Source organism: Haemaphysalis longicornis, unplaced genomic scaffold, assembly GCF_048455015.1.
Source record: "Haemaphysalis longicornis isolate Haplotype H1 unplaced genomic scaffold, Haemaphysalis longicornis Haplotype H1 scaffold_2, whole genome shotgun sequence".
NCBI classification, from domain to species: Eukaryota; Metazoa; Arthropoda; class Arachnida; order Ixodida; family Ixodidae; genus Haemaphysalis; species Haemaphysalis longicornis.
The window spans coordinates 54618275-54641025 of record NW_027526295.1 but is presented as its reverse complement, the minus strand read 5'-3'; the positions used below and the strand labels follow the sequence as shown (position 1 = coordinate 54641025).

The 22751-nt window shown below is 48.0% G+C and overlaps 2 protein-coding genes across 4 annotated transcripts in view; both read left to right on the top strand.

The window, feature by feature from the left end:
• Positions 1–5015, top strand: part of LOC144167980 (uncharacterized) — an 18207-nt gene extending 13192 nt beyond the window's left edge. The window contains exons 5-6 of the mRNA XM_077697086.1: positions 3944–4062; positions 5010–5015. Of these exons, the coding sequence (XP_077553212.1) occupies positions 3944–4062; positions 5010–5015 (125 nt within the window). The remainder of the gene's footprint in view (positions 1–3943; positions 4063–5009) is intronic.
• The window catches only part of LOC144167116 (neprilysin-1-like), a 25144-nt gene extending 2393 nt beyond the window's left edge, over positions 1–22751 (top strand). The window contains exons 1-7 of one of the 3 annotated variants that reach the window (XM_077696490.1): positions 627–761; positions 1021–1088; positions 3944–4062; positions 5538–5603; positions 7738–7854; positions 19122–19198; positions 22493–22751. In XM_077696490.1, the coding sequence (XP_077552616.1) occupies positions 5538–5603; positions 7738–7854; positions 19122–19198; positions 22493–22592 (360 nt within the window). In that variant the 5' untranslated portion in view covers positions 627–761; positions 1021–1088; positions 3944–4062 and the 3' untranslated portion in view covers positions 22593–22751. Of the gene's footprint in view, positions 1–626; positions 762–809; positions 889–1020; positions 1089–3943; positions 4063–5537; positions 5604–7737; positions 7855–19121; positions 19199–22492 lie in introns of those variants that run through there. The other 2 variants (XM_077696492.1, XM_077696491.1) reach the window with 2 other exon arrangements.

Sequence of the window (22751 nt, the reverse complement as noted above, 5' to 3'; positions counted from 1 at the left end):
GTCTACATCAGGGCGCCTTGTCGCGCTGTGCTTTTTACAATGAATCCGAACCGGCTGGTTTCCCTTTTGTTTCTATTAGCGGATGTCTGATTGGGCATGCAACCACCGAGTAGGTCCACATGTCCGTCGGTGTATTGCACTATAGTGATTCAAAATCGGATTACCTGCACCACTTCATGCTAACGGAATTTCATGGATTACTTCTAGCGTTTTCCGCCTCTTTCCCGCCGAAACAATACATTTACAATCCTTTCCTAAAGAAAGTTCAGAAAACCGCGAAAGCTTCAAGTTCGTCCAACCTTCACTTAAAGTGGGTCCAATCGACCGTCAAACCTTGAAAGACCGAAATCGCGAACAAAGAACGATTCTGTGTGATATTTTTTCGCGCACGAAGTAAGCGCAGCTAGGAACGATCTAAATGCATCCCGATACGATGTTTACGAGGTAAAGGTGTGCTATTCTACTCCGTCTTCTTGATTGTTGCGTGTCTTGGTTGATCCAGAACCATTCCTTTCTCGTGATTTCCAAGTAACCGTTTTGACACAACAGAAGCTCGCTTTCGCGCATGCGCCTAGTGTTCAGCGATCTTATCGGAGCTTTCGGTCGACAACCCAGTCTATGTGAAAATTCATTAGTTTCTTGGCAGAACGCTATCGGTCCCACAAAGGAAGCTCTCGCTTTTAAATGTTGCACCTTCACGAGTGTTTGTTAGACGTAGTATGATGCTGCTTCCGCATACGGTTTGTCGCTCGTGAAAGCAGGTACAACTTCCCTGGCCATTATAAAACTTGTAAGCTGAAGTCGCGCAAGCCAAGTCCTTGAGCTTAGTCACCTGCAACGAAGCAACAGCCTGGGATTAAGGATTCTCAGCGCTGCAGCGAAAGTTGTGTAGATATCCGGCTCGTCGTAAAAAAAACAGTGAAACATGAGCCTACATTAATACAGCCGAGTTCAAACAACTTCCAATAACTTCTCGAACGGGCTTCGTGAGTATTCTAAAATGCACTTTTATAATCGCAGGCCAATCTACGTCGCGCGATTCGGGTTCACCGCCGCTAGGCAGCTGCTTCAAGCCGTGCTACCGCCAGGTAATTCCGGACTGTTCTATTTCTTCACCTGTCGATCACTCCTTCCTGGAGAAAATCTGCTCCGTCAGGGGTCAAGACTTGTTTCGTAAACAATTTTTCAGGGGGGCGGGCGGCAATAAGGAACCATATCCACGTAGACAACACGTTTGGACATGCGGCAAGCGAAACTCAACGTTCACGCACGAGGAAGGAAAACACTGTAATCCAGCGAAGGTCAGGAGCGTATTCAGAAAGAGATTGTCTTTCCTCCCCCAAATATGGAGCTTGCATGTTCCGCTTATCAGTCGGGGAAGAGAATGCATAGGGATACTGACAGCAAGTCATTTTTCGAGACGCGGATCAGCACATGCGAGAGATTGTTGAGGCTGCGGAAATGCAGCGGATAGGTGACTGCGTCACTTCGACGTCCATATATTTCAGTTTCAAAGAGCTGGCCTTCTTAGATAAACATTTATCCCACGTGCGTGGCTGACAAATGCGTGGGGGGTTGTGCAGTGTTGTCATAACCTTCATTGTCATTTCAGCGTGTTGTGATTTTTTTCTATTTATATGTTTCGTGGTTGTCATTAAAATTCAGTTGTAAGTAGTGCTCGGCCTTGTATTCCTCGTCCTCTGTTCTCTTTGCTGCGCTCAACAAAGATGTAATGGATTACCAACTTGCTCGTACCGACATGTTGCTAAGCGAGTAGAAATTTCATATAGAGAAAAGGTACACGTAGTCAAGAAACTGCATAGCCTCTTTTTATTCACGTGTTTTTCATGCGTGTTCGGTTCCTTTATAGTGGAGATGTATGTAGTGAAGCAACGAATATAGCAAAAACAAATCTCAAATTTTCTATCCACGCAATTAAGTGCACGCAGCAGCGTTTCGTGAATGGCCCATTCGACGGCCATGTAGACTTGTGCGTTCGCTCCGCCGCAAATGTGTGCCTGCAGCCACTCGCTGTAGTGGTAAGGCATCCGCATACTACGTGGGGATTTTTGATCATTTTTGCGTGTTGCTTGCGTCAAACTGAAGTGATCGTGCTGAAGTGACTTCGTTTTGGGCCACTTGGATGCTGAAATTCGACTCGAGATCGCGAAATGCAGAGAGGCGCAGGTAATTCACCCTTCAATCAATACTTTAAGGAACTAGACAATCTGCAAGCCGTTTGACACAATGCAATTTTGCTTATGTGGCAGTCATCTGGAAGATTGGCCTGTTGAGGCAACGGTTCCTGGAAAAACTCACGCCAAAGCCATTTGCGGTGACCTTCGGTGTTGCGCTATTCGCATTCCTATGGTTTTGCCACATGTATCTTTTGGCCAACTGTCCACCCCCCGCTGCTCCAGTACTTGTTCCTCCCTCGGACCCCTTTGTAGAATCCACGCAATACCGCAAGGACACGGTGAGGTAGAAAACAGAACGACTTGACATATACAGTTCATTCAGAACGGTTGCACAGAAAAAAAGATATCAAGAACGTGGTGACTAGCGCACAAATTTTATTTTTATTAACGGGGCCCTCGAGCACTTACCATCGACTACTAGGAATATATTTTGGGGTAAAGGCTATTGTCCCAGCAATCTCCTCCCGCAAGAACTATGGAAATCCCTTCACTATCACCGAAACTACCCGCGATGAGAAATTGCGCATAATCATTCCCTTTCAACTCGACAGCGGACAACGCGACGAAAGCTGCGCGCTCTCTCAGGGAGAGGGAGGCGGCTCGCGGCGTTCTTTTAGGCGGCCTCGGATATAATAAATGCCAGGGATTTTTCCTCGTTTCTCCGCAACGTAGATGTGTCTATTTCCGGTCTGGTGCCACAAAAAAAGGAGGCATGAGTGCCTGCTCGCAAGCAAGCGCTTGGGCTAGTAGGGCGTTTTTGAAGCAGTAAACGTTTGTTGTCGAGTGGTCTGGTTGAAAGCGGAGTATTGAGCTAATCCCTCAAACTCTGCGCGCACTCAAAGCACAAAATAAACGCCAAAACTGCACCTACAGGTTAAAGCGTAGAGGAGGTTCGCACACGGCACTGACGACGGCGTATCGTCACAGAAAATGCGAGAAGTTAGCCGCGAAGTTGACCAGTGACAGCCGATCAGACAGCCATGGCCTCTATGACGTCGTTTAGGCCATGCCATGAGGTGCATAATGAGGAGAACTGAAGAAAGCGCTGTTGTGTTTGCCGCGTGTTTCACAGCGATTTGCGGGGTCACCCACTTCACGTCGACGTGTAATAGTTGGCTCAGGTATTTCTCGTAGTGTAATCTAAGCGTCACGCAGGTTTACTTGCACTGCCCAAAGAGTGTTACAGGGTCCTTTTAATGTAAAATTCTTGCTTCTTGGAAGCACGAAGCATTCTACCGCCAGGCGTAAACTAGTTGGCCGGTGGTTTTTATGACGCGTTACAAAGCGTCTCGTGCGAGGCGTAAACGAGTATCTAACTCTTTTAGTACCGTGACTACATGAGACGACGATTACGACAACAGGAGATACCTACAGACCGACCTCCTCAGGGGCTTCGCCCCTAGGACACCATACAAGATACCAGACAACTCTGCGAGGCCTACGTCCTGCACTATACGCAGACTTATGACGCCATGACGACGATGATGATGTGTTTACACCTCAGTCAGGGAGGGTGTGCCTGCGCGCGCATATCAAAGAGCGGCAAAGGCTGATCGCGTGTCCCGTAACCTTGGCACAAGGCATTTTGCTGATGCCGAGGCTTCTAATTTGGTCCGTATGCTGGAAACTTCTGCAAGACAAGTTACGGTAGCCATGCAGTTTTCTGTAATCATTTCGATGCCTGGTAGCTTTGACAGCTCACCAGCTTCTAGTGGCAAAATGAATTTGGCCATCTCCTCACGCAGGCTGGCAGGTGGACAGCAGCGGATACTTCCGGGCTTGGTGGTCGGAGAGCGCACGCAATGTGTACCAGCGGCGGACGTTCTGCCTCGCCAAGCAGTACGTCGACAACAGTCATCTGCCGGTGAGTTTTCTACAGCTGAGCTACCATAGGCTATGTTGTGATCAAAACTGCGCTTGTCCAAAGGGTGTGTAAAAGAAGTGGCGTCGACAAAATTTATTCTTGCGGCAAAGACAACTTTCTGGTGGATGCTCTGTAGCTCTCAATACAATGTCGTCCTGTCTTATGTGCCCTTTATATCTAATATTTCGCACCAACTATCCCTGCCAGTCCATTCTTGGCAGCTCCAATGGTCTTCAAGGCGCGTTTGTTAAAAAAAAAACCGTCCGCCTGTATCACGCGTGCAATTTGTGTTAACAAAAGGGCTCCTCAATTGCTGTAAGTAGTCTAGATCTGATTTTTGCTATTTAGTAAACTACGTTCCATTCGCGAAAAGCGGGGTGCCTCATACAAAATAATCTCTTTCAAAAGTTACAGCATGACGGCTAAAAAAGGTACCACCAAAATCAGGCAAACGAGGAAGCGCCTGCGTGTCTCATGTTTTACTTTAGCGCTCTTTTTAAAGCATATGGAGCACGCTGCCCAATCAAAACCCTGACAATATGGACTTGTTTGAAGCATAAACATTGGTTATGTCATGCTTTAGCGCTCTTTTTCAAAGCAAGAAGTACACCTCGCAAACAAAACCTTGAAAATATCGAGTCGTTTGAAAGATAATCATTAGTTAGCTCTCCTCTGGTGATAATCAGCAACCAAATAAAACCAGCTTTTAAAGTTTCCAGTGAGATTGCCATACAGATTTGAAATCTTTGTAAAGTTGCGAGTAGAGAAAAATAACGAGCCCAGGAGATAAAACGATCTCCGTTCAACGTTAATTCGTTTCTAACGGTCGTACAGCAACTCTCACACTTTGTATTCGTTACACTTCATGAAACATGTGGGGAGAATGCAGGCATAACTCAATTATTTTCACTTAGAAGTGTTCCCAATTTCTTTTTTTGTGCACGCAGGCATAATAATAGGTTTCAATGTCTGTATAGCCGGGGCTTCACTGTGCCCTTCGAGGCACACCACGATATCTGAGGAACGTAGATCCAATCACGCAGAAATTAGGGCAGCTTTGTAGGCCCTTTATCGTTTTCTGAGTAATCTACTTCGCACAACTTGGCGCACGCCAAACGAACTGTGACTTTTGGTTTGGTTTGATTCGCGAAATTTGAAGCTGAGACTACAAACGTGTGTACCGTGTAAAGAAGTATGGCTTTGTCGTTCTTGTGTTTTGAATGGAGTTTGAATTCTGTGATACAACAAAAAGGCGGTGTGCCAAAACATTTATTCACAAGTCCCTGCCTCTAAGCACTAACCTATCATTGAACTTATTAGCACCTAAGTTTCCAAGGATCATTTGCTTGGAACTAGGGGTATTTGCTTTACTGGGTTATGCCGCGTTCGTGTTTGCTTATACCCCTGCTCGGCGACTTTCCCTATAGCCTTGAAATTTCTAGCCGTTTTTTTCTCATGTTTTCCCCGTCGCTCAGATGAACGGCACAGCTTCGGTTCGGGAAAGCGTCTTTGACAATGTCGCTGTTCAAGTAGCCCATATGGTAAGAATATGTATGCCTCAAAATGCTCTGATGCACGCGTTACGGTAGCTCGGAAACGTTGTCAATGCTCGACAACATGCACCAACTTTGAATGCCAACACTTAAAGACTTTAACTGTTGGAAGACCAAATGACGTGTATTGGCGCAACCTTTCGCAATACATATTTAACCTTGCGGAAAAAAATGGTTTGAAAATCACTCAAGCCAGTGAGAAAATTCTACTGCAGAAATTCTATAGCACATTTAACAAAATGCGGACGTCATCGAAAACAGGAATAAACTGCCTGCACGTATTCCTGAATGCACTGATGTTAAAGCGTCTGAAACTTTTCTTCCAAATGCGCAGCTGCAAGAATTAAGGGCGAGCGATGAATGCGCTGTAGCCTGCGCCGCTTCTGTGTCCCAAGTCTGAACAAAGTTTAATCGTAGTCAGCGCCCCTTGCCTTGCGAATGTCGTGGAGACCCCGGACGCTGAGACACAGGGCAGGCGGTTGGCACAAATTCCCACCAACTCACCTCTACCTGCACCTTTCCACGAGCGACCTTTCGGAGAGCCTCGCCTGTCTCAGTGGGCTGCCAACGCCGCTCGTCCTCAGGGCATCTTTGGCTCTGAAAGCATAAATTCAAGCCTATGTATTGGTAATTGAATAGACGCTTGTTAATGCTAAAGGTTTAGGTAACTCTCTTGGTCGACACTTCGGCTTCGAGGCTGAGAGGTGGCTCCTAAATAGCCGATGGATGTCGCATGAATGGCCGATGGCTTGAGGAACAAAATGCAGGTGTAAGAATGGCCGGAGTTACGCCAAATTTCTTTAAGAAGCTCCTGTAACAAATTGGAGTGTTTAAGCTGAAAAAAAGGGGTAAATTTGGGTAAACCAATTGAGCCCCATAAATACGGGATGTGAGACAAGTACGCATCCTACACACGCGGCCGATTCGTGGCTTTAGCTTACAGAGGTGGGAACTGAGTTAATGCGTGGTGTCCTTCGACTTAGACACGTGCGTTGGAGACATGTACTGGGCCTACGTGATTCGTCTGAGCATGCTAATCACATAGGACGCAATTCAGCTGGATCCATAGCTGGATCGAAGAACTTTGGGACCCTCGTCTGTATATTTAATGAATCCTAACTTGTGTTTTATCACACGCTAATTCTAACCAAGTAACAAAGGAAGTTTTCGCAAAATGGCCGCTTTGCTTGGCATAAGCAGTAGCACCCTTTCGCGTCATCTGCTGGACCCTGTTAATGCACGCAACGGTCGCCTCAAAAGCTGTGCTAGCAGCTTGAAAGAGAGATAATTGGATCGAATTTAGCCAACTTTATTACAAAATACGGGTTTGTCTTGTAATAAAGGGGTGAAAAGGAGCGGAGGAGGAGAGTGTACCTACATTGGGGGGACGAAAAGGCGCAAAGGGAAAAAATTACGCCCACTTCCCCTCGCGGGAACCCTGGTGTGATGCGACGCTGAGGGGTGTTCAAGCGCAAGCGGAGAGCAACCGTTGATCGAAAGGCCGCCGGAGAGCGGCACACCGGTTATATGCGCAGCGCGCCCGAAGGAGAGGAGACCGCGGAGAGAGAGAGTACTGGACATGCGCAGCACCACGCGCAGCGCCGCCCACCGGGGGAGTGAGAGCGCGCGGGGCGGCACACCCGCAGATGTTGAGAGAGAGTGTTCGCTCTCACCTGGGCACGCGCCGGCGCCAGTGCGTCTGCCGCGGCTATGACGCAACACAATCCACTTTATTCCAATCCAATCCAAATCCAATCCAATTCAATCCAAGCCAAGCCAATCCAAGCCAATTCAATCGAATCCAATCCAATGCCCTTCGCGAGAGAGTATTCGCTATCGGAGAGGAGAGGGGGTGAGCGGAGGAGAGTGCAGACGCCGACAACGACGGACGCACGCAGGAAGGACAGGGCCGCCGACAAAAGATGCTCTCAGCGTCGCATCTAAAAGTGATAATGTTACTTGGAGGACACGTTCAAAAACTGTTCACTTAAACTTTCCCATTCATTTAATAATAAGGAGTAATAAAGGTTCGTTGTAATTTTCCTTCTTTGGAAGCGTCCGCGGCTTCAGGGCCTGCAGGAGTGTGCACTAGATGAGGCCCACGCCTATGTTCTTTGTGCAGGTGTACTCGACCATCGTAAAGTACAACCGCCCGCCGTTCGTCGGCCGCGAGTTCCAGTGGCGCCTCGGCGACAACAACATGACTACCGAGCAGCTCTTTTTCTACGCCTACGCCCTGGTACGTACGCCTCATTCAGGAAACTCGCTGAGGGAGGGAAAAGTGCAATGAAACGACTATGTCTATGCACTCCATCGAATATCTCCCTACAAAACAGCAGCGCGTGATCATTAAATGCCATCATCAAACAAGACATCACCATTAAACCTGAATTTCTGAAATCAAAAGTACCATAGAGTCAAACTCACATATAACGAACTCGGATAGAGCGAAGTATGCTTTATAGCCAACACTCAAAATTCTGCCATTATGTACGTAAAATGTATTTCTTATGGCGAATTAAGAACACTCAAACTTCGTCTGCCATTACGCATGTAAAATTTATTTTGTATGGCGAACTAAACGTTGGATAGACCGAATTTTGAGCACGCGCGATTGGAAGCGCTATCGGAAGCGCGCTTCCGTAAAACGCAGCAACGGCGGCAATATGCTTGTAAATGACAAACTGAAGATTAATCGGTTGCCTGCAATCGAAATGATCTGTCGTGCATGGCAAGACGGGACTCGAGACACAATCCGTAACTCCTTCCACCATGCTGGACAGTGTCAAGAGGGCGCAGAAGTTGCGAGGGCAGTGCAAGGCGACAGCCATATGGCCACGTTTTTGGGGAGAACTCACCGACACTCCGGACGCTCTGTCAGAAAAAGTTGCCTTCGAGAACTTTTTGGCGGTCGACGATGACGTTGCTGTGACAGCGACTGGTTGGATTCTGAATCTGTTGCTTACGTGATGGCGCCTGGTGCCGGCGCCACCAATTAGCCGTCGCCGAAAGACGATCGCCCTCCCCCGTCGTTGCACGAAGCCCTTTCTCCTGGCGGTACTGCGCCTAAATACAGGGACGAGGACTGGAGTTCGTCGAAATGACGTCACATGTCCAAAATGCGATTCTCATTGATGGTGCTAACTGCAATGTTCAGGCGAAGGTTAGTGCCTTTTCTCTGCGACAAATCTTTTAAGCGTATATTACTTTTCATGATAAGTGGCATGGTCTTCCTTTCGTTATCGCGTTTTCAATAAACTGTGTACTTTGTGTCTGACGAATTTAATACTGAAATTCGTTATAAGTGCGTTCGGCTATATGAAACTATTTTGTATAGCGAACTAATAGCGTTGAATCACGCTGTTCGTTACAGCCGAGTTTGACTGTACTTTGGGGGCAACTACAGGCACATTGTCAGTTTCATTCAGTTATCACGACTGTCGCTGCTTGTATAGTTTACTGGGGCACTTAAAAGGACCTTGGAGCACTTTAAAACTTCGTTGTTTACAAAATCTGCAAAGCTTTCAGAACCTACCAAACTTGGGCATCCCGTTCATGGATTACGTGGCCACGAAATGCCCAATCACTGCTTCTGCCCTACACCCAAGAAATAACCTAAAAACATACTCAAAGTAGTCTTTTTCTTTCTTGACCTAGGAATTGTTGGCGCGCTGGAATAACGTCAATCAATGGGCATCACTAATATTAATTGGCTTCCTTGCAGCAGCAGCAGACAACGCTTTCGGTAGCCACTCTGAAGAAACTTTTGACAAAACAAAGCACAAATAAAAGACCCATCCGCTGTGACGAGCAAATCACGCAGTGCCGCTCTGTGCTGCCGACATCTGTAGTTTTTTCAGTGCTTCCAGGCACGAAGAGGAGAGTTTATCGGCAGCGTTGCAGAGGGGTCCATTTCAGCCTGTTCGATTGATTTGAGTCCGAAAGGCGACGCGGCAATGGGATTTTTTAAATGGACGTGAGACTGTGAAGGCAGCTGTCATATTCACTCACCAGTCTTCGTGAGTGGTATGCGGGGAATGTGGGTGGGTATTTCGTCGTCGGAAACAAGTTGTAATTGGTGAATTGGCCCCGAGCTTCTAACGCAGGGTACCTTGACAAAACAGCCTGCGACGAAGCAGCACAGGTCAAAGCACCACGCGACAAAACAGCAACATGTCAGAACAGCAGGACACGAATGACCCTGAGCAGCACGCCCCTGAAACAGGTGGGGGTTTTCTCCCAGACCCTATTGGTTACCGTGTAATCATTCATCTGCGCGCGATCTTCACTCTAAGCGCATCTTAGACACAAGAAAATAGCTACAATTACTTTCGTGCTGTGGCCTTAATTTCAACACCGAAAATCTAAAAATTTGCATGAACCAAATTTCAAAAACTCACCAAGTCATTCCTCTTTCAATCATAAAGTTTCTCGCTGAATTTGCAGAGCCGAAACCATTTTACTTTTTTTTTGCTAATCAAGGTCCGATGAATGAGACTTTCACAGATTTAAATCTTTTTTCGCGGCATTCTATACCTGCAACTTCCGTAAATTGCAGTGTGGAAGGACTGTGCGATTTTTGTGTCATAAATTTCGGCTTCAATGACATTTTTCCGCGGTCCTACAATACTCCTTGTTATAGCTTCACGATAACCTTTCGATCAAACCTGAATCCTAATGGTCCAACCAACACAATGCAGCGTAGTCTCAGAAATCTGACGCGTCTTCGTTGCTCCGCGCTAAGCCGCCCCATGGCGCACGACACGCCCACTAAAAAGAATCCGTGCCATACTCTTCTGTGAAGGTTAATGACCAGCTGAGCTGTTTCTGGATTATTGTTTGTTTACAAACTTCCGCTTAAACCGCGCCGTCGCGCTGGGGAAGTGTTCAGAAAAATTGCGGCAGCGCGGGCGTCTTGTGTTTTCCGCATCGCGGTATTCGAGCTACTGACAGAGATAGAGCTTACGTTTGGCGTTCTTACATTGTGTGTGCGACACACAATGTGAGAAACCCAACTTTCAAAGACAACGCTTGTACCAATCTCCTTAAAGTCGGCTTCACTTGTATATATCAATGCATTGTTGTGAAGACATTTATTTAGGGGCACCATACACCGTCTATATCAGAATATGAAGCTGTGGAGGCAAATATAAGGCAGAAAGGAGTGTTTGTGGCAGGGAAAAATAGGGGACCGGCCTTTTCCGGTCTACGCATGCAAAAAACTAAACACGGTGGAGTTGGCCTGCAGCAACTCGATGTAAAAAAAATGGCTGGTAATTACGATACTCTCTAATGCGATATTTGAGCACAGCATCAGTGCTCTAAGGCAGCTCTCACTCGTTGGTTCTCTCGACGACAGCGATGATGAGCTTCTGCGCCGGCGGTGCGAAGTGCGTCTGAAGAAGAGACCGTGAACTGCGTCTTATGCCCCTTCCCCTCCACCACTGCACACTTCAGGGGAGCGCTGGCTCGCGCAACCAAAGCAAACCACCATTCTCTCCAAATTTAGCAGCACTCTCTTCCTTTGCTTTATTTCATTGTTCGCTTTTTCTTTCACTCGTCGGTCTTGCCATACATAGTTCACTCGGTCACGACGGCGACGCGGCTCAGCCCAGAGACAGCCGCCAAGGGCTGCGCCCTAAAAAAGAAAGAGTGGTGCCGCGAAAAGTGTTTCGCTAAACAGGTATTACAAAATACACCGCATTTTTAAGGTTTTCCGTCCAGCAGGAGGCATGGGGATGCGTTTTAGCACACGGAAGCGGCGCTCTGTTACCCCAAACATTGTTTTTTTTTCTCGTGGTCATCTGTGCCTTTGCACAAATGCAATCAAGCGGCTTCTGCTAGAAAGAACCGCTCTTTTTTTGGCACTAATATTTTTTTGCGTTTTGGCGACGTGTGGTAGCGGAGGGTGTCGCCGGGAAGTAACCGACGCCTCAAAGTGCAGATAATACGCTGCATGGGGCTCACCGCGGTGGCTCAGTGGATTAGGCTCTGCGCTGCTGAGCCCAAGGACGCGGGTTCGATTCCGGACCGTGGCGGCCGCTTTCCTGGTGGAAGCTAAAAGCAGTAACACTGGTGTGTTCGAGATTTTGGCGCCCGTTATAGATCCCAATGTGGGCAAATTTATTCCGGAGCCCTTCACTACGGCACTCCTCATAACCTGTATAGTTCCGGCGCGTAAACTGCATAGTGAATCAACGCTGCACGGGGATGGGTCACATAATGCAGGATTCGTCGAAGGGCTATCGTTTCAGCTATTGCGAGGGGTATTGTAAAACAGCGCAAAAGAGTCATTGCAACAGAAATGTTTGCTACAAAATTCACACGATCTCTTTAAACAGCATGCCCGGAAGATTTGCGTTATTAAGGCAAGATAAAAAGTTTTGAGACAGGTTACAAATCTATAATAAAGTCGCATTCATCTGATCCAGCTCAGCAAACATATGCAAGAAATGTTTTTGGCTTTACAAGCCAAGCGACGACTGATATGACCGAAAGAGGACTCCTTGTATTATTTATTTTTATTTTGTTCTTAATTTATTGGTTGAGCCTATTGATTGTCCAAATTGAAAGTAAGACCATCGTAAAACCCGCACTGAACAAGACGATGTCGTGCGCAATTACAAGTCGCTCAAATTGTCACGTGAACGGATGGTGGGGTGGTCTTAACCAGCTCGGAGCAATGGACACCGGGAAGGCGTTGATGTGTTTAACAACATACATTTAATACACACACAAAAAACCCTCCGGCAAAGCACTCAACATTTAAACTACACCCAAACGATAAACACTCAAACCTCTACAATCCCAAAATACAACTCACATACAAACCCCTACTTAACAGCTCAATATGCAATTCAAATCAAAACTCAAAAGTCTCTACAATAATGTCCTACACTAAGTACACTCTAAAGGCGTCCCTATTGGACTGGCCTACCCCGGTCGTCGGCGCTGACGTGTCGCACCCTTGCGTGGCCGCGACTCGGTGGTAGCCGTCTTCTCGCTTCGGTGCCGGCGTTCGATGCGCGCGGTAACTCGCTGGACGGCGTGGGCTCCGCGCGTCCTCACTTCTTTCTTCTGTGGCTACCACCTGGTAGCCGCTCTCGCTGGAGGTCCTCGATGCCGGCGTTCGACGCGCGCGGTCATCTCTTCAGCGGCGTGCTTCCTCGGTGGCTACCCCCTGGTAGCCGCTGCCGCTGGGCGTTCCAGGTAGGCTTGGCACGAACGTAGCCTTTCGGGGCCGTCGAGACGAACGTCGACGGAGCGTGGACGCTGGCCGCTGGTGCCCGACCGATGCCGCTGGGGCCACGAAGACACAGGTTCTTGGTTCACCGAGGATAACGGTGCCGATGCGAAGTCGGCCCGCTCCCGCCCAGGCTCGGATGGCGTGGTCGATGGCCTCGCCGCGTCCCCCTGGCTCGTTCGTTGAAGCGCACGTGCTCCGGCCGCCTCCTGCTTTCTTCGGTTGTTTGCCTCCCCCTTCTCTTTGTGCGCCCCGCTTTTATACCCTCTGGGCTCTCCCGTGGCGCACTCCCATTGGCTTCTTGCCTCTGCTAGGTCCTTATATGGCCATCTCGCCACTTGTCACCTGCGCGGCCTTTCCTGATTGGCCGACCAGTGTGCTGCCACCTTTTCCCAGGATTCCTTGGTGCGTCGGCGCTGGCGCTTGCTGATTGGCGCGCTCCTGGCGCGCCCTTCAAAATTCTCGTTCCTCTGTTCTTTTCTCCTATTTTTCGGGGGTTTTGGTGCGTCCCCCTCTCAGGGGGTGCCCTGACACATGACAATTACCCCCTGCTTTAAGAGTTTTTTCTCAAAAAACTGCTTCAGCTTGGCCGCCGCTGCCCTCTTGTTTCACGTGGTTGGGGAGGTGTCTCGACCACCGAAGTCCTCGTTTTCCACCACCATCACTCACTTCTCATGAGTACACTGTTCGCCACCACTGCACACTTCTCTCGTCCCACTTTTCACTACACACTTCACTTCAATTTTTTCACCTTTGGCTGTAGTTCACTTGTGCCCCGAACACACACACTTGGTTTACACAACTTTCCCGTTTTATCACCAATACATTACTTTCTTAAACACCAATCTACTCAAACACACTCCTCTAGCACATCACAGCAATCAAACACTTCAGTGAACTCTTATTGGACAACACTCTATCAAGCGGCACAAACTAACGTTTTTCCTCCTTCTACTCCTCAACCGCACTTTGCAACTACTTCTTTTATATCTACACTTCATGCACATACTCCAAACTACTCATACAATTTGCTCTAACTTCACCAAAATCACACACTTCGATAATCTAATATTAAACACCACTATTCTCATTATATACATTTACACGAAGCTTGCCTTTTCACTCTACTACACTATTGAGACTCTACCAAAGCCACACAATCATTCGTCACCGTTATGGGCCCTATTCCTTTCCGAGTCAACTCCGTGGTTTCCTTCAGGTTCGTTGACCTATGGCTACATCTTCACCTTCTTCCGCCTCAACCATTCAGCACCTTTCGCTACACAATCCAATTGGTTATCACAACTATCTTCCTTCATATTGCTCGTGTGTCGGTGGCACACAGCCTGGATCGATGGTCGCGCTACAAACCACCGCTTTACAATTCCACCTGCCACTCTTCGCTTGCGCGCTGCTTTTTGCCCCCTACGAGGTCGCAAGCTCCTTAGCGCGTCACCTCTTTGTCGTGAGGTACCCTTCTCGTGGTCACTGTGGGCGTTTTTCTCAACCTGTCTCATCTTGGCGCCTCCTCTGTTCATTCGCCCTTCTCCGCGCCTTGTCTGTGCAACTTTTAGAGTCAGATCGGCTTTCAATTTGGTATTCCTGTTGTATTTTGCATCCGGCCTACTTCTGGACGACTCTGATTTTCTGCACAGCTTTCTCTTTTGATTATTTGCAGGCTTTTCCTTACAGCCGTGGCCATGCTCTTGCTTATCCGTAGCTCGCAACGTCGTTTTGTCTGGGATCACTCGCCCCTGCACGGCCTCCCTGTCACACTTCTCTAGATCTAGCTCTTCATCGACGTCACAGAACTTGGACTGAGGGCGCAGTTGTAGTTGTTCATTAAACTCGTTACGCGGCTGTACACTTTTGCCCGTTGTAATAGCCTCCAATGGCGAAGTGCCCGCCTTAATAGCCTCGCAACTGGCTCTGGCCTTATCAGCGACAAAGCTACTCTCCATACACACAGGCATTTTGGAAGAACCACCACTAAGGCCTTCTGGTCTGATGCTACTCCCTGCGCTTCGTATAGCAGACACCCCATTTACACTTGTTAATATTTTGGAGACCATACAATCAGCTAAGTCCCTTGCGCTACAAGGTGGCACAAAGCTGTCCTCGTCCGGCGCGTTCTCGGTGCGCTCACCTCCAAGCGCCTGGCCTGCGCTTAAGCCACGCCCGGCCAGTTCACTGTCTCGCGCTTCGAACGCGCCTTTCTCCTGTCTGAATAAAGAATCGTTTTCTTTGTGTTCATTTTTACTCGCGGCCTGATTGCGATCTGCTACCTGCGTTCTTTCTATCTCACGTGCCTCGTCGTGATCTGCGCCCTGCGTTCTTTCTATCGCACGTGACTCATCGCGGCCGGTGGCGGCCCGCGTGCCTTCTGGCTCACGTGCGGCGCGTTCAACGCTCTCTTTGCGAGTCCCTTCTTCGAGCCACTGCTTCAATTCTGCATGTGCTCGCTGCAACTCTGCCCGTTTTAACTCAATTTCTCTCTTTTTCTCCTCAATCCTTTTCTCCTCCTCAATGCTTCTTTTCTCCGTCTCAAAATTTCTCTCCTCTGCCAAAAACATTCTTTCCTCCACCTCTGACCTTTCCTTTCCTTTGTGAGATTCTTCGTCCAACAATTCAAAAAACTGCTTCTTGTTCAAACCTCGCGTTTGAACCAACGTCAACAACCTTCCCAAATACATTCTCGCACCTGGTAAGACACGTGACAGGGCCCGATGGAAATATCCTGGGGGAGGATAATCAATCCTGGCAGTTGATATGCCAAGATCCTGGCAGGCTCGCCAATTATTTGTCACGTGAACGGATGGTGGGGTGGTCTTAACCAGCTCGGAGCAATGGACACCGGGAAGGCGTTGATGTGTTTAACAACATACATTTAATACACACACAAAAACCCTCAGGCAAAGCACTCATATTTAAACTACACCCAAACGATAAACACTCAAACCTCTACAATCCCAAAATACAACTCACATACAAACCCCTACTTAACAGCTCAATATGCAATTCAAATCAACACTCAAAAGTCTCTACAATAACGTCCTACACTAAGTACACCCTAAATGCGTCCCTATTGGACTGGCCTACCCCGGTCGTCGGCGCTGACGTGTCGCACCCTTGCGTGGCCGCGACTCGGTGGTAGCCGTCTTCTCGCTTCGGTGCCGGCGTTCGATGCGCGCGGTTACTCGCTGGACGGCGTGGGCTTCCCGCGTCCTCACTTCTTTCTTCTGTGGCTACCCCCTGGTAGCCGCTCTCGCTGGAGGTCCTCGATGCCGGCGTTCGACGCGCGCGGTCATCTCTTCAACGGCGTGCTTCCTCGGTGGCTACCCCCTGGCAGCCGCTGCCGCTGGACATTCCAGGTAAGCTTGGCACGAACGTAGCCTTTCGGGGCCGTCGAGACGAACGTCGACGGAGCGTGGACGCTGGCCGCTTGTGCCCGACCGATGCCGCTGGGGCCACAGACACAGGTTCGTGGTGCACCGAGGATGACGGTGCCGATGCGAAGTCGGCCCGCTCCCGCCCCAGGCTCGGATGGCGTGGTCGATGGCCTGGCCGCGTCCCCCTGGCTCGTTCGTTGAAGCGCACGTGCTGCGGCCGCCTCCTGCTTTCTTCGGTTGTTTGCCTCCCCCTTCTCTTTGTGCGCCCCGCTTTTATACCCTCTGGGCTCTCCCGTGGCGCACTCCCATTGGCTTCTTGCCTCTGCTATGTCCTTATATGGCCATCTCGCCACTTGTCACCTGTGTGGCCTTCCCTGATTGGCCGACCAGTGTGCTGCCACCTTTTCCCAAGATTCCTTGGTGCGTCGGCGCTGCCGCTTGCTGATTGGCGCGCTCCTGGCGCGCCCTTCAAAATTCTCGTTCCTCTGTTCTTTTCTCCTATTTTTCGGGGGTTTTGGTGCGTCTCCCTCTCAGGGGGTGCCCTGACACATGACACAAATATTGCCCATCTGTTCCTTTCCATGGCTTTTCTTTTATATCACTTTTCCTAAATACCTTCTCCATAGGCATTCTGCAAATAATTTCACTAAATCTGTGCGCCTTTTATGACTCGTTTCCCAAAACAACACTTCCCACCTATCTTGTGAAGAGTTATCCTGTCCGCGCGTTCCTTGTGTGTGTCTTCCAGAAGTTATAGGCCTATGTGCGTTTCTCCTAATCTCTGTTCCCTCAACGATTCCATCACTGCAGTTGTTTCAGCTAATTCAAAGGCTTTTTTGGAATCAATAAGTGATATGAAAAGATGTTCATTATACTACGCACATTTAATCATTACCATGTTGATGACATGAATGTCATCCATCGCTGAGAAATAGTTCTTACGCCGAGCCTGCTTCCGCGCTTGTTATAAACCCGGGCCATCAAGTAAGGGGTTAAGAGATGTATCTTGGCGAACAACCTGTTATCGACACAGAGTAGGCTGATAGAAATTCATAAGGTCTGTAGCATGATGTTTTTTAATTAGAAATATGCGTTATTTTTCAAGCTAAGTTGCATGTTTATGCCTTGAGCCATTCTGAGGACGCTTTTGCTACCTTTCCTAGCCCAACATTACCGCAATATATTAGTATATCATCGGCGTCCCGTCACCACATGCGGCTTTACTTTTCCACTTCCTTGAGCGCGTTTTCTCAACTACTTCACTTGCATTCCGTTTTACTACCATCCCACTCGCCAAACCTACTATCGGTAAAAGAATCACGATTCTGGCACCGACTGCAAATCGGCACATACTATAACTGATACAACTTCGCTGCCCTCTTCAAAATCTCCCCTTCATATATCGCTGCCCGGAAGGTTAAGGAAGTAGTGACACAAACTTTCAAACCTCAGATAACTATGTAAAACGCTTCCTTTTCATATGCAATAGCCCCTCTGAAGTTTAAACGCTAACCGTTAAGAACACATGTTAAATCCATTTCAATCCTTGCGCGCACGAGAAAACTCATCCGCACCTTCGAGCAAGCCCATGACATCATCAGAGCTACGACACAAACGACCGACGTCAGCGCTCCCATGACGTATCGAGGCGCACGCGGTGCTGTTCACGCGCGCTTTTCCAAGCCTTGTGCAACACGTCACAGTTTGTGGCACTGACGTCGCGTGCGAACACGGCCATTCGGGCTGTTCTGGCACGCGCACGCGCACCCAGACCGAAATCGACTGGGGTGCGACGAAAACCGTGACGTTAAGTGCGCCTTCCGGTCATGGCGGCTGCCTCTGTGTTCGCTTGACAGAAACCGAAACTGTCACGAATAAACGGAGCTGTAAGTAATTGTTTATGCTGCGTTCGACAATCTAATGTGGCATTCTATGATTCGTGGGCTCGCCGGCAGGTATAGCCGCGAAAAAAGCGTAACACAAAAATTTTGTGTCACTACTCCTTTAAGCCCCTGCTACCACTCCCTACCTCACCCTCTTCCTCTAACACCTCCCCCTTTCTCCTAGCGGGGGGAATGCGCAGGGGGAGAAGCTAGCACCTGCTGGAGCAGCGCAGACTGATCGAGCAGGCCACCCAAACAGCGGCGGTGCGCTGTCGCCTGAACCGAGGAAGATGCCTCTCCGCGTTTTTTTTTTTTTCCTTTTTCATTTCTTTTTGCAGCCAAAGCCCCAGGTGCCCTATTCTGCGAAAAACCGTAGTTGTTTCTGGTCGAGGAAGTGGCCGTCGCTGCAAAGGGTGATGGTATTTGATCACCACAGTAGCACCACAGTGCACTGCTACTGCGGCATATCCACGATGCCAGCGGTAGAACAAAAGCTGCTCATGTTCCTTTATTCCTGGCACATTATCAGTCGGGGGAGGGGGGGGCGCAGGAGGGAGAGGAGGGGGCGAGCCAGGAATCGGGTGCTTTGAGGGGCAATGTACCCGCTTCAGAAACTTATAAAAATCATAAACGGAGACGTAAAAGGTGCAAATCAATGGAAGTATCGCCCTTGTTCACTTCCACAGTACGGAAGCAAACTTATGTGCCCCGAGGAATTTTTCGCGGCACAATAAACGTTTTACCTACGTGCATGTACCTTAACCTCGTCGGTTGTTGGTGCTGGAACCTCGCCAGCTTACTCAGAACTATATGACGGTATTCCCCTCGACAGTGAACAACTATTACTACCCGGCAGAATTATAATACACCAATTTGCTTTTGTAGCGAAACGCAAGTTTCTAACCGTATTCGCGCCACCTACTTTTCTATACATGACAAGCTTTAGCGTCACTACAAAGTAAGTCACCCCTCTCGTTGCATGCTTTTACAGAATATGTGCTCGGCGCTGAGCTCAAGGTTGGACTATGAGCGGAGGATGCGGGGACCGGTCGCCCCTGCCAGTCTAAGGTGAGAGGAAAGACGGCCTTCTCCACGTCTTACTACTATATTACAATTCATGACTGGGTACACTGCATCGGTCGTACGCAACATCCGCACCTACAGGACAAGTTATCTGACTGAGTCTCACATGGGGCGATTTGCTTGTAGTTCCTGGTAAGGGAAGAGCGAGAAAAATAGGAGCCATTCTACTGTGTGAAGCTGGATGGCCAACCAAGCTGTTTTAGATACATACGTCATGGCACGTGGTTACATAGACGAGAAGCATTTATGTTTCTGTTCATTTGGTTATAACAGTGACCATGGCTTGTTAAATTGGTTAGCGAAACTCCGAATGACTACTCTTTCATCCTATATACTAACGCAAACGTAGGGCTGTCCATTTCCCTGACGTAGAAGCTTATGTACTTACAACAGACATCAAATCTGCAACGTTTAGTACTCCACTGTGAATAAGCAAATAAAACTGGGCTTAATAGTACAAACTTCCTAACGTCGAATTTTCACACACTTTCATTCTGAATGATAGCGATAAAACAATGGTTACTGCTGTTTTCTGTAAGAATACTCCTCCCGTAGGTGCACGTATTGGCAGAAGACCAAAATCCTGTACGGCCATAACTTCACTCTGAAATAGCTGTTTTTTGGAAATTAAATGAAACGAGGCCTAATGGTAAAGTCGTCTTAGCTCCTGATTCACACCCGATATTCTTAGAAAGGTTTGATATAACAAAAGTTCCGGCCGTTTTCTGCTTAGCATTCCCAATTATGTTGGATTTGCTGCAACGCCTCTTTGCTTACGCAAAACAAACATTGCTTTGCTTGCACAAAACATTACAGTGTATGAAGGTGGATAACCTGGGTAGCATTTTTTTAGCACACGACCTTAAACGGACATTGAAGTAAATTTGTCAAGCTCCTGTTTTTGCTTGCACTGCGAAGACTGGCTCAAATGAACACGCTTTTGATCGTTTATCCGGGCAATAAGGCGATATTTATTTTATAAGGTCAGAAAGAAGAAAAACTACCATCCGCGGTTTGCGGCGGCTGCACCAACTAACCGCAGTGACGTCAGGTAATGGTGCTACGTGATTGGACGATGTCCAAACTTAGCATTCAAACAAGTTTCGGTTTTGGTTCTGTGATACAACATGCTTGGCATCTCGCGTTATCGTTGGATGGGCATTCTCGACATATCAGTAATTGCTATACCGCGTTTCTCCAATGTTTTCGGCTGTAAAATACGTCATGTAAGGCTACCAGGACGACTTGGAATCGTAGAAATCACTAGCCGAGGCCTACGCAGTGGATGAACGCGCTCCGCGTCACAGCAGACGCTCCTATGCCATGTGCATTTCCCCCATCTTCGGAGCTTGCCTCACTCATGCCTGTATCGTAAAAAGTGTGTTCGCAACAGGCTAAGGGGCTGCTGATTCTAGCCTGTGCCCACTGTCCGCAAGCAGTCGGCGCTTTTGGCAACAGCACGCCAACAAAAACTCGCTAGCGCGTCAATATCAGTGCGCACGCGTCCTGCGGAATCGCTCGTGTAGCAATGAATTTTACAGCGCAAAAATATCGAATTCAGTATAGAAAACATCGGCCGAAAACGAAAAAATCAACTCATAAAAAAACGTGCTCTCGCAGATTTGAACTTGCGACTTGCAGAATAACATACCTAGCGCGCGACACCACTCGGCCATAACCCAGAGCTGCCAGTGTTGGAAATATATATGGTATACAATATATGACCAGTTTACATTTTCATTAGTTTGATCACTGCAAGGAGCATAGATGACTACTTGTTCTATAGTGCTCGTGCAGTAGGTGTTCACGAAGTGTCCACTATATCTCATGTCTAGCAATTGCATTTCTTAGAAGAAAAAGCGTTCGCAGATGTATGATCGTGCTGCTGACCGCTGTGCTTGTTCACCCACACACCGGAAAAAAAGTGCTTTCTGCACCCTAGTTTTTGGTGTACGGTAAAAGTGTCCATTGATTTTATTTCCTTAGTACCTATATTAACTTTCCTGACTCTTCTTCCGCCTTCAATTCGCCTTAGATTTTCCTTCTCGTGCCAGTCAGGGAAGCGTCGCCTGTGTGATTGTGAAGCGCTTGTGTGAAGCGACCTGGACTTTGAGCTTGATACAGTGTACAAACTAACAAATTCAAGAAAGGCACATTCTTCCATTCACGGAGGTGTCGTGGCTTAGTTTCAACTGAGCGAACCAATTGGGACGACCCGTCGGCGGCCAGCGGACTAAACGGTGGGCCGACGGACTCTGTCGGAAGGTCATCGAGCCGTGCAGTAGCGCAGTCAAACCAAGTCATTTTTTTCCTGACGTCACACGAAAACGCAACAGAAAATGGGCGAGGATGCAGACAGGAGGACAGCATTTTCGAATTGATTTTTCTACTAAATAAATTCGTGTAAAAGCACCCGTAGTGGTCAAAACACGGCCTGCCCGGCCGGGACTCTGGACTAAAATTTGTGCTAGTAATCCCACAACGCTTACAATTTACTTCAGTGTCCCTTTAAAGCGAGAGAGAATTTAATGACAGGGGTGGGCTAATCAGGATGTAAATGAAAGGTAGAAAACTTTTGGTGTTCACGGCGGTCATTCATAAGAAAGACATATATATACGCACACACCTTTTTTTGGTGTGCTAATCTTGGAAATGGTTCCTATGAGTAACTTATTCTCGTAAAGTGCATATCAAACTAATGATGCGTATACGCTTAAGATACGAGCCATACTGAGGTCTGGAAAATGCTTTCTATTATCAACTCATCTACTCGAGGTGAATATCGAAGTCAAGAGACACATAATCTCGCGGTACAAATCTAGTCTTTAAGGGCTTGCGACTTCTGTGGGAACCACTTATTACAGGCATACCAGAACGTTCGTTTTCCAATGTCTCGGGCTTTAAAGACGCATGGGGCTCGGCAGCTTTGTTGCCGAGGAAAGGAAACAAACCTCAATCCTAGCCATATGAACTTCTCTAAAAACGCATAATCTTAGTCATAAGCAGTTTCTTTGTACAAAAAAATACATGCTCATTGTGGTCTATGTGTGATATGGGTATTTTATACAACGTCGCTGGTCAAGCCAGCTTAACAAGGCGTAAAGGCTCCCAATTTTTTACCATAGAGAAAACGCTAGTTTTCTTGTCAAAAGACGACAATAATTAAATAATTCAGTGATACCAGGTGTTTCAGCAGACGATAAAGCAGAAAATAAAGCGCATTAGCAACGAGTAACGCCACCGTGGTCACTCTTTCGTGCCTGCTACGTTTTTCCGCAGGGTGAACGTGCCACTGCAGAACATGCGTGCGTTCTCCGAGGCCTTTGGATGCGACGAGCGGGCGAAGATGAACCCGGAGCGCAGGTGCATCTTGTGGTGACTGGTGAACCCGCAAAAGACATCTTCGACCGCCTTGCTGCCCCAATAATCTTTGACCTCTTATCTATCCATACTGCCTGCTCGTATACAAATGCACTATGTTTATCGCAATTTTGTTCCTTCATTATTAAAGTTTTGAATAAAGCACCAAGCATTTTTA